This window comes from Athene cunicularia (genome assembly GCF_003259725.1).
Source record: "Athene cunicularia isolate RWA chromosome 2 unlocalized genomic scaffold, athCun1 chr2_part1, whole genome shotgun sequence".
Classification (NCBI taxonomy): Eukaryota; Metazoa; Chordata; class Aves; order Strigiformes; family Strigidae; genus Athene; species Athene cunicularia.
Genome location: NW_020799095.1, coordinates 149625024 through 149637207, shown reverse-complemented (window position 1 = coordinate 149637207; position 12184 = coordinate 149625024). Strand labels below are relative to the sequence as shown.

Below are 12184 nucleotides of genomic sequence, written 5' to 3'. Positions count from 1 at the left end.
ATGTAAATGTTGTATACTAGGTGTCTTGATTATAATAATACTTTAACACCGAAGCTTTCAAAATTTAATTTATTAACTAAATATATTTTAGTAAATAATTTTCTCTAAAGGAGTTTTGCTAGAATTTTAAAGGACTTGGCTTTTGGTGGGCTGTATTTCAGTTATTTCTCAATAATGTCTTTCAGGAAAATCCAGCTATGGCTGTTGCAATCAAAACATGTAAAAACTGCACCTCAGACAGCGTTAGAGAAAAATTCTTACAAGAAGCCTGTGAGTATTAAGATACTTCTTTTGGGGTAGCTTCTGGTCCTTGCAAAGACTGCAGCCATCTGTGCCAGAAACTTGTAATACTAATGTGAATCTTTTCAGTGATGTCTGGCTCCTGAAAGGCTTCAGAACCAGTTTTAGAATAGTAGAGAACTGATCCTCTGTTTCTTTCTTCCTCCTAATGAATTTTAAAAATTTAGCACTTGTTTCAGTGTATTACTTCAGGTCAGATGATTTTCTTTGTTAACAAAGTTGCTAAAAATATTATGTCTAACGGAGATCTGTTTTGAAAATTCAGAGCTAAAAATTATGATAAAATAAACCAATTTCTAAAATAATTGCCCAGAAATATTGCATTCCCCAAATGGTCCATTTCACACATAGAGGAAGACTTGTTGGCATGAATATTACAGAAAACTTCTATAAAAATGTTGTAGTTACTGATTTCTCTACTGTTTGGTTTTGTAAGTAAATAAAGATGTGAGACTTAGGCCTTCATTTTTTGCATATTATCTTCTGCTATTGTATATCTATAAATCTCGTAAAGGTATTGTATTGTATCAATAAATTATTTGGTTATGGCCAGATGTTACAGTATACCTTTATTCACTATTCCTTTGTTCAAGGATTTTTTTTCCCAGTTGTTCTGAAAATCTGTGTTCATAGCTAATGCCTTCTTATTTCTGGATGTCAGATTTTTCTTAAATTACTGTAATTTTTTCCATTATATTTCTAGCTGTTGTAAGAGTAAATACCATTGCTTGTAGTAATAACTTAACAGTCAGAAGTAGGCTGCTGTCTCTTAACAATGTAGAAAATAATTGCTCATTGAATGTTCTTTATTCTGCTTTGAGCTTGACAGATTAGGAAATGCCAACGTAGTAGACAGATAAATAGTGCTTTTCAATTTTGATTTAATAGTTTTGCCATTTCTTCTTTCTTTTTTAAATTCTAATTCCCATCTGTTAACTTTCCCTTGTTCGCCTTCAGACTGCAAACTCTCTCAGAAGATACTGCCTCCTAGTTTTCAAGAGCACTCTTCAAAAGGCCCAAATCCAATATCTGAAGAGGCAGAGTTGGATATTCACTGAATTAAGACATGTTTCCTAATATTTTAATATTAATATTAGGAATATTAACATATTTTTGCCTTTTAGTTGTTTGCTTGTGGTGGAGTTTTTGATGTTGAAAAGATGTAGTTTTGATTCTTGCAAGGAGAAAGACTTCAGAATAAATAGTAGATGAAAGAAAATGTTTTTATGAGCAGCACCCGTCTCTTCATTCCTGTCTGCTTTTGCGTAGCAGTGTATTACTATTAATGCATTTGTATATGCTAAAATACAAACCACCTGATTTGGGGGAGGTTTGTATTGACGTTCCACTGGCTTTTTGGTAGATTGCTCCTTTCTGGAAGTAGTTTAATTCTCTTGCCTCTAGAAACTAAATGACAAAATGATACAATAACTCTCCTACTTTTCTGAATTGGTGAGTTTGTTAGCTAACATTGATTGATTTGGTTTATGGGAAGTACTTTCCAACAACGGAATGTTTTATTTTTAAAACTGGTAAGACAATATGATATAAAACTATTTTTGTTATTTGCCTTTCCATTGCTTTGATAATTAAAACTGTATTCCTGCTTCATTTTCACACAAATGAAGCCGCATTTCCCATGTTATAAAGCACTGTAAATTGCATTAGGCTAGATTAGCCCAAGAGAACCCTAAAGCTAAATCACTGGGGCTTGTTTGGAATATACACTTTATTTACTGAGATTCTAATACTAACATTGGGTTCAGACAAACTAGTTCAGCAGTGCATGCTTTTCAAGGTGTCGGAAATAGGTTCCCTCTGAAATTCCATTTACTTTGAAAAGGAAAGAGGGGATTTGAATGATTAGGAATCTAGCTTCAATTCTGTGTAGTATTTTAGCAGTTGCTATTGCCCATTTGACGTTTCACCACATTGTTTCTTCTTTTTTATTAATGTGTTAGGCTATGTCATTGATACAGGGTTATTTGCTTTATTGATTTTTTTTCTGTATTATTATTAAGATATTACCCTGTTTGCCCATATAAGTTTCACTGCAGGAGAATATGTTATTAAACTGTTACAACATTAGGTCTTCTAAACAGCATTACCCAAGGATTTTCCTTAGAATTTGTGGCATTGCAAGATCTGTTTTTACAGCTGCTGTCTACCAGTGTACAGAAGCGGAATTCAGAGCTCATCAGAGCAGGAATCCAAAAACACCTGCTGGCTTTGCTTGTGATTAATTAAAAGCCAGAAGATTGCATTTTTAGTCTTGTCCACTTCTAGGCTAACTGAAGTAGACTTTCCAGTTTGGTAATTGCCATGTATTTTTGTTGACACTACAAACTGTAAATGTAAAAAAGACTCTACTTCAAGATTAAATTAAGGATGTTTGTCATGCATATGTTGGAAGAGAAGAACTTAATCAGAGGACTGATGTTTCATTTAACCTACCAAATACATCTACCCAAAACATAAATAAGCACTGAGTCAGCCGCCGAGGCGAGCAGCTCCGGTGCCAGCACGATGGGCCACAGTGCACAGGGGGGTTTCCTGAGTCGGGGGAACCTGAGGGGAGCGGAGAGACCTGCCAGGAACCACCAGCTCCTGCCACAGCAGCACCAGGAGCAGTGGCAGGAGATTGAACTGTGGTGTAGCCATCACTCATTGAGGTGGTGAGCTTCAGTGCTGGTACTCTCTGCATGATGGATGGAGGGGTTACCTGAACCCCAGTAACACCAGGGGGTCACAAAGGGCCACCAGAATCTGGCAGCTGATGTAGAGTGGATGATGAGGCTTGGGAAGGCCAGGAGTAACCGTGGCCAACCCCTGCAGCTGTAAAAGGCAGACTCTAGGGAGCACTAGTGACCTGGAGTGCTACCTACACGATGGGCAAACAGGGTGTGGTTTAGCAGTTTGTGTGGCCGGGCACTCAGGGGTAGTGGTCTCTGGAGAACTGGGCTGTTTTCTTCTGGGAACCAGATGGATGTAGCTTCCTGTTGAAATCAAGTGGTTCCCACCCACCGTCACTGCAAAGCTGTGACTGAAGGCCGGGTGGAAGTGATAGAACCTTCTGTGTGGACACCTACACCCAGACTGATCTCCCGGGAACTGAAAGAGCTACCCAGAATCCAAGTCGCATGACACAGACGTGCTCAAGCAGGTCCAGAGGAGGTCATGGTCGAGGCTGGAGCACCTTACCTGTGAGGACAGGCTGAGAGAGCTGGGGAGAAGAGAAGTCTCTGGGGAGACCTTATAGCAGCCTTCCAGTACTTAAAGGACGTTTATGAGAAAGGAGAGAGAGGCTCTTTTTGTGGGAGTGTAGTCGTAGGATGAAGGGTAATGACTTTAAACTGAAAGAGGGTAGATTTAGATTAGCTATAAGGAAGAAGTTCTTTACGGTGAGGGTGGTGAGGCCCTGGCACAGGTTGCCCAGAGAAGCTGTGGCTGCCCCCTCCCTGGCAGGGTTCAAGGCCAGGTTGGACGGGGCTTGGGGCAACCTGGGCTAGTGGAAGGTGTCCCTGCCCGGGGCAGGGCGGGTGGGACTGAGTGATCTTTAAGGTCCCTTCCAACCCAAACCATTCTGTGATTTCTGTGTCTTATTGCATAAAATATACTGTGACTGCACTGCTGAGACTGAAAAGCTGATTAAGTCATGGAAAATAAAATGAGATGTGAATGTAATGATTAAATGAGATTTTAGTCTGTGTTGTAAATTGATACATTTTTTCCAGACATTGAATTATAGATACTCTTTTCCCCTTCCCCCTCTATCCAATAGAAAGGCAGGAGTTAGTTGGTCATGCACTGAATTGATAGGTTGTTATGTTAACTTATGTTGTGCTCAACCAGGGCAGAAGAGCCAGACAACCTGACTTGTCTTGCACCTTCCACAGCAGTTCACCGAAGCAAGCAGTGTTTCATACTGCTCACTGAATTTTAAATGACCAGATATTATTGCTTGCAAGCAGTTGTTTCAATTCCTGCAGAACTGTGATATTTTCGGGTCATAGACTAAATGCTTCTTAACTGACGTTTTATTTTAAAAAAAAAAAGATTTTATGTAACACACCAATTTATTCCTTTTCCTTTTAGTAACAATGCGTCAGTTTGACCATCCTCACATCGTGAAGCTTATTGGAGTTATTACGGAAAACCCAGTTTGGATAATCATGGAGCTCTGTACACTTGGAGAGGTATGACAGTTCCTCATGCAACTGTGGTCATCTCTCTTTCAGCTCACAGACACCTTTACAAAAGACTGGAAAAATCACTTACTGGTACTAATGCAAAGACACCCTCCTCAAACATGATATCATACTTGTTTGTAGAATTACAGACTCAGAAACAGGAGTGGCAGAATTTGATCTAACTCTTCCACTGAGGCAACTGCATCATCTCATACCAAAGTGATTTAGTCATAGTTTTCAGAGAATTCAATTGCTGTTCCAGACTGAGAGCATGACCTGTGTCAAGATGATGATAATGCGGTATCATTTAAGCTGCAATAGCAAACATATCTTCTAGAAGTGAAATTGTGGTACACCTTTTATTCTTCCTGAGTAATAGTGCGTTTTCTCTTGGAACACTGAATTTCTTCTGGGTTTTTTTCTATACAATCTCTGCAGCAGAGACTCTAGATAAGATGACTTTCTTCACTATTGTGTCTTCTGGATGAATGGTTTAAACAAAACTAGATCTCACTTGTTTCCTTTGAGCCATGTGTTTCTGAAAAAGTGAGCTGAAGTGATCCTTCATACTGCATTGTAAGATAATAATTGTAATTATCAAAGTGCCATATGTTGTCCAAGAAAAAAAAAGCTCAGAAAATCCATTAGTGGAGAAGTAATTTTCTCTCCAAAAATTACATATTTCCTTTGCAGTGTCCATATCACTTTTCAAGGCCTTGTTTTAATGTATAAGGAGACTCTAGTGCCACCTTCCATTAGGTCCTAACTGCCTTATACTGGGCATATAGCTTATGAAAATTCTGCATTGATACTGGCTACCATGAGCCAAATCCAGTTGTAGATTAGAATTAATGCTTCCAAAACAATACTGATCTAATCGGTGTTTAGACTGACTTCATGCTGTTTATTCAAAACCACTCACAGTTGTCAAGGGAAGAATACATAAAAAAGTCCAGGAGTGCTTTACTCTGGAACAGCAGCAGCATATGCTCTTAGTCTTCAAAAGAAGCCTGAAAGCATTGCAGGATTTTTTTGTTTGTTTGTTTGGCTAACAGTTTTCATGTAGAAAAACCAGCATGAATTCAACTCAGAGTCAGATTTCTTCACAGCAAGTGGTTTTCTTTTCTCCTCCAGCCTTAAGGGAAGGCATGCCTATTGATACTCGTGTTAACTTTACAATTTGAGAAGTGCCTTGTTCACATTTTTTATTATTTTTGTCCTAACTTCTTTCCTTTTTTTTCTTCTTTGTGCAAAAAGTTGAGATCATTTTTGCAAGTAAGAAAATACAGCTTGGATCTTGCCTCTCTGATACTCTACGCTTACCAGCTTAGCACAGCACTTGCCTACTTAGAGAGCAAAAGATTTGTACATAGGTAAGATTTTATACATGTATTTTTATATGCAGTTATGTGGAATTTTAGGGAATACGAGGTTGTCCTGGATTACTGGATTTTTGACTGGCAGTATTCTGGCTATTGGATACACTTGTTCAAGTGAAGACAAATGCTTCCAACACATAGCTAGATCTTTGAAGCCTTCCTGTTGCGTTTCTTTTCCTTGACAAATGATGAATGTGTAGCAGCAAGACTTTGAAACTCCTAAAATCCATTTACCTGTATTCTGTCAGTCTCCATACTAGTGTGTCATTTCTTCAGACGCTGACACCAAAATTACACTTTTCAAGAGTGACACCTGCTGGCCCACTTCTGGATTGACTTGGAGGTGGAGCAAGATTTTAAACAGAAGAGATTTCAGCTGAGTTGTTGCTTTGTGGTTACAATATTTTTTAAAGCTGCGAATCAACTGTAATCTTCCAAATATAGAAAAGCAAAACAAGGGGCAGCTGCCTTCTTAAGGAAAGAACAGGGAAGACAAAATATTTATAAAACACAAGTGCTTGCTTAACCAGAAAATGAACCTAAATTTCCTTCTAGGTGTATTTTTAATTTTATTCCCTTGAATTTGAACATGGGCTTTCTAGGGAGAAGAGGCTGGCTCTAGCCTCTTATTTTATGCAATTAAAAGTTCACAGCACTCCAGTATCATGTACCATTTCATTTTAAACTTGAGCATTTCATCTGTGTTTAAATACTTACGTTCAAATTATGTGTGTTGCATATATTGTAGATACAAATACATATGTATTTAAGTACTGGGTATGTATATATACATAGATATGTGTATAAACCCACTGTACATAACATACTCTTATGTTTGTAACAGATACTTGAATTTTGGCTAAGTAGATGTTTATTTTAACTCCAGCAATGAAATTTCAAAACACAACTCACTCATACCTTACTGAAATGGCAGAAAGTAGCAGTGCTCAGTTTGCTTAGTCAAGCCAGAATCAACAGACACATAAGGTTGGTTGTCTCACCTGGGAAACTGCAAGAGAAAAATGCTCAAGTCTTTTCACAATCCCTGTGACATCACTAAAAACTGAGCTTCTAATTAGGAAGCCTCTTACAGAACTGAGATCTTAAACCAGTTCCTTACCTTGGCAGGGTTAGGAGGGAGATTTTCTGCTTTCTATCAATTCTAATTGCCAGAAATTGTTCTCCTGTGATATTTAAATAGTTGAAGAGTAAAACTTTTTCCTCTGATGTTGGCATTGACAGTTATACTTTCAAACAACAGTTATTTCTTGTAAGGATCAAATGTACTGCAGCATTTTTTCAAGCTCCTGAGAACTGATAAACAAATATGTAGTCATCATTTTCTGTACATGCACACCCAAACCACGAGTAGAGAAGTAATTCGGTCTTCTCAAAAGAGTTTGATACTTCTGGATTTTAATAATTTTTTTCAAATTATTTTTCACCACTTTTTTAAATTACTAAAATAATGTTTCTTCTGTTTGGCAGGGATATTGCTGCTAGAAATGTGCTGGTATCTGCCACTGACTGTGTGAAACTAGGTGACTTTGGTTTATCCCGATACATGGAAGACAGTACTTACTATAAAGGTAAGTTGACACTCTGGATCCTTTTTGCAGGCCAGTTAGAACACAGTTGCTTCTCACAGTATGAGTTTGTTGTCAAAAGGAATTAATCAGGTTTTCTTGGTCTAGCCGTTGTATAAAAAGGCAAGCTATTCAACAGTTTCATAGATGGCAGTAAATGCCTATGTGCTTAAAAAGAAGAATCACAAGGTCTGATTTAAGTTGCAAAAAAGCAGAAAATAGTGTAGGTAAAATTCCGATTTTTAGGCCAAGCTTGTAGTGCTTTCATTACAATTTTTAGAAGGCTATCCACGTTTGAAGCCTGTTTGAGGTAATATTCATGGCATAATTTATAGGTAGCCTACAACGAGTTCAGGGTTACCTACAGGTAAATTTTGAGTTTGTGCTGTCATTGTATGCTGCATTCTTCAGATGCCACTGGACTAGGGAGATTCGGAACAAATAAGACTTTGAAGCCTAACTTTTCCCCCATTTTGAATGGAATATTGATCTTAAGTGCCTCCAGCAGGTGTGAGAAGTCCTGTGGTGCCTGGTGGGGAAATACAGCAGGAAAATAGAGATTGCCTGTAGGGTACCAAAGAGTAGCGTTTCAAATCTGGTGTATGTTATAAAACCCATGTATTCATAAATCTAATTTCAATGTATTTCTGGTTTCAGTCATATATTTTAAAATATCCTTTATCAGTCCTTTACACTCCATTATGTTTCCTTGCTTCATTTGTCTCTTGACATCACTGTGAGCTACATATTGTTGTTCTAACTGCTGAGAGAGAGGGGGAATAGTTTTGATGTCGTTTCTTGTGCTTTGAGGATTTGTTGTTGGGGGCTTTACTGGGAGGTTGGGGATTAATTTGGTTTTTGTTTATTCTTTCTGTTTTATGTAAGGCCAAACAACCTACCCTTTTTTAATTAATCATTTAAAAACACTCCCTTGCTGAGATTTTATGACAGTTTCACATTTGGTGCCAGTACCTTCTTAACTGTAATAGTTGCATCTTGAAATAAAAACTAACTTAAAACTGGAAGGAACTCCATCAGTCTGAATATTTAGGCAAAGTGCTGCTCTTCTCTCCAGATAGAGGACTACCAGCAGAACTGGTCAGACAGTTCAGAAATCTCGTGTACAAAATTTGATAGTTGAAGTGGAGCTCAGTAGTAGGAATGAAAGCCTACTTTGTCTTGCCTTCCCTGTAGCTTCCAAAGGAAAATTACCTATCAAATGGATGGCTCCAGAGTCAATCAACTTCCGACGGTTTACCTCAGCTAGCGATGTGTGGATGTTTGGTAAGTCAGCACCAAATGGTGGGGTTTCTTGTGTCCAGCTGGAGAATTTCAGTGTTTCATTTTACCTGCTGTAAACGAATTATTTCCAGATATTTGGCACTGTTTTTACTGTACTTTCTGAAAATCCAGTTTCTTACAGCACATTTTCCATCTGTATTTTTCTTCCCTTCTTCTACTCAGTAAGCCGAAAGCTCTAATGAGAAGCTGACAGAAATGAAGGTCATAGTCATAATGGAGATGATTTTTTTTTTTTACTGTTGTTTTCCCCTCTATTTCTTTCTGTTAGACCATTGTTACTTGATGTTTCAGTTTTATATTTTCACTTTTCTGGTGATTATGTCTGCTTCCTTGCTTAATGCATTGATCAGCCTACGGGATGTCCTTTCTCCAGATTTTTAATGCTAGATTCCCACTTAATTTGTCTTTCATAGCTCCTCCTAGCTTACAAAATATGACCAGAAGCTGATTTAAAATAAGGAAAAGTAGGAATATCCTGAAGCCGTGATGTTTTTTCCTAAATGAATCTGATCACCTGTGCTCAGACTGCTGTCTGGACAGACAGAACAAAGATAGCCTGTGTAAAGGAACAAAGATGATGAGACTTGAAATAAGAGCAGGACAGTAAAGTAAGAGTTCACCTTCTTTACAAAATAAAATTTGAATGTTTTTAAGTGAAAGGTATGTGAATTTTAGCAGGTTTATAATAGTTTGAAGAAAACTTTAGTACAGTCAGAGTTAGAAAAATGAAGTCTGTGGAACATTCTGGCCAGTCCTAAACTGACAGTCCATTTTTCCCTTTATGCTTTTAACATAGTTTCAACAGAAACTGTTTTATTACATAGTTTCAGCACAAAAAATTTGGATCAATGCCAGCGTTAAAACACCCTCAAAGTGAAAATACACTCTACGTGTCCACACAAGCCAGCTGGAACGAGTCAAAGGGAAGAGCAAACAGCTCATTCTACCTCATAAAAAAAGTAGATTTGAATATGAGCAACCATTCTTATTTACAGTAGGTAAAAGGTAGTTAAACGCGAGGCCAGGCTGCTGTGAGCCAGCTGCGGGTCATGCTTCCTCATAAATAGCTCAGGGTGGTACCGAGTGTGTAATCCTACTGCACATCACTCCTCTCTGCTGCCAGCTGGTAAGTCAAAGCTGATTCCCTAGCTGTATGTTTTAGAAGAAATTGCATTGTTTGGCTGTACAAAACTGGGCTTTGTCCACTGTTTTAACAGGTTTTGTTGCTTGCTCACACCGAGGAAAATCTTTTTGTGTGTGTTTCTCAGGTGTGTGTATGTGGGAGATCCTAATGCATGGGGTAAAGCCCTTCCAGGGAGTGAAGAACAATGATGTGATTGGGCGAATTGAGAACGGTGAGCGGCTCCCAATGCCTCCAAACTGCCCTCCTACCCTCTACAGCCTTATGACCAAGTGCTGGGCATACGACCCTAGTAGACGACCCAGGTTTACTGAACTTAAAGCACAACTCAGGTAGGGTTATGCTTCTGAAAGGTCATTTCCTTGTTCAGAAATATTTCTTTTCACCGTATCTTCCATTACAGTATTTTCTTTCTGTGGAAAATGCAAGACATAGTGTATTAAGTTTTATCTTCAGAAGGCCAGATTGATACTACTCTTTTTAGAAATCTGGACCTTATCTGTTGGAGAAAATTAGACCATACAATGAATTCAAATAACTGGAAATATGAATCACCTACTTTCTCTCCCAAGAAAAACTCCAGATTTTACTAGCAATTTGTTTATAATTTTAGCTCTGTATGCTACAATCCTTGGAGAGGGGCTTAGAAAGCATTGAGAGTGATTATCTAGTCAAACATGCAGTGGACAGTTTTGGGGTAGAAATGTATCCTTTCTTAAATAAATGAACCATCATGAGTGCTGTTGAAAGTTATTTTCATAACGTACGTATAATAGCACACTAGTTGCCCTGTGGCAGCTGTGTCTGCACAATTGTGGAGCTTGCAATAAATGCATCATCATTAACTAGAAATTTTTTTTGCCCTCTGTAAACCAGGATATAGACTACCTTATGTTTATCTTGGAATAAATGTGAGCACACAATTCTGAGACCAGTCTAAATTTACACCCTAGTTTATTCTGCAATAATTTATTCCAGTGTCCATATCTCCATTTCACCAGCCACAAGGGGGGGAGTGATATTTACGATTTGAAACATCACTGAGATACTGTGCAGACACATTTGATATTTGTGACCACCTTTGGGATTTTTTGAGTGCCGAGTATCTATTTTGCCTGTCAATATAAGCTTCAAACAATATGTAGGTATTGTAAATTCATTCTTGGATTTGTTTAAAATTTTTGCCAAGTTCTTCAGTCTTATGTCTTGTTTCAAAGTTGTGCGTTTTATCATTTTCATAATATAATTTTGTGCTGTCACTGGTTGTTCATGGTACAAGATAATTCATAGGTGGTTAAAATAAGGGGCAATTTTAATATAATTATGATGATCTTTCAAAGTTGCTCTATGGATAACATAGCTACCTTGAAGTTTTTTCCTGTTTCTTAATATTTCATATGATTCCACCGTCTGTTACTATGAGAGCTTCTGTGTAGGCTAATAATTTGCATAGCTAGAGGAAGGCGTAGCCCTTCTCACAAACAACTTATCATCTTGTTGACTGTGTGGAGTTAACCACAAAGGAAGGAACGGTCGGGCTGGGTAGGGATTGCAAGGAAAAGATATGACACAGTTGTGTTTTTTTTTTTTTTTTTTTTTTTTTTGGCTCTGGAAGAATAGGATTCTTTTTAATTGGCAGTCAGAGTGTACTGATAACTTACAGCTGACTGTCATGAAGGAGAACGAAGCCCTGAAAAAATGTGACATAGGAAGATGTGTATGGTGTGTAAACCCAGGCAGGAAGAGTACCTCACCAGCAAGGGAAGGGAATGAGTAAATCCAGAGTAAAAGTAGCTGTGTTGGGGGATAAAATAAATGCAGGCTGTATTCAGAGGGAGAGTGATGACAGCAACAATTAAAACAGCATGAGTCTGGAGGAGGAGAGGAGAAAGAAGGGAAAGATGTGGAACGGTATCACCAGATAAAGAGGACAGACCAGTACCCAAGAGCCTGGCTTTCCTCAGAAATGCACAGCCAAAGGGCAAGAACCACTACTCACAACACGCAGGAGGGCAAATTCTCATTAGTTACAGATCAGAATGTTTCCCAGTGTGTGTGGGTAAGCTCTGAAACATGTCACGCAGAAACACTCTGGAATTTCCATGCTGGGAGGCTTTCAAACCTTGACAGGAAAAAGCTCCAAGCAACCTGACCTCGCTGTGCATGGAGCCCAGCTTTACCAGGAGATTGGACTCAAGACCCCCAGGAGTCCCTTCCAACCTAAACAATTCTCTGGTTCTAGATGAAAATTGCACCGAGGGGGGGGGGGGTTTGGTCCTCTAGTCA

The 12184-nt window shown here is 38.5% G+C and overlaps 1 protein-coding gene across 1 annotated transcript in view; it reads left to right on the top strand.

Moving 5' to 3' along the window:
* The window catches only part of PTK2 (protein tyrosine kinase 2), a 206922-nt gene that overhangs the window by 158667 nt on the left and 36071 nt on the right, over nucleotides 1-12184 (top strand). The window contains exons 20-25 of the mRNA XM_026842588.1: nucleotides 186-270; nucleotides 4396-4496; nucleotides 5748-5863; nucleotides 7358-7458; nucleotides 8650-8739; nucleotides 10026-10230. Of these exons, the coding sequence (XP_026698389.1) occupies nucleotides 186-270; nucleotides 4396-4496; nucleotides 5748-5863; nucleotides 7358-7458; nucleotides 8650-8739; nucleotides 10026-10230 (698 nt within the window). The remainder of the gene's footprint in view (nucleotides 1-185; nucleotides 271-4395; nucleotides 4497-5747; nucleotides 5864-7357; nucleotides 7459-8649; nucleotides 8740-10025; nucleotides 10231-12184) is intronic.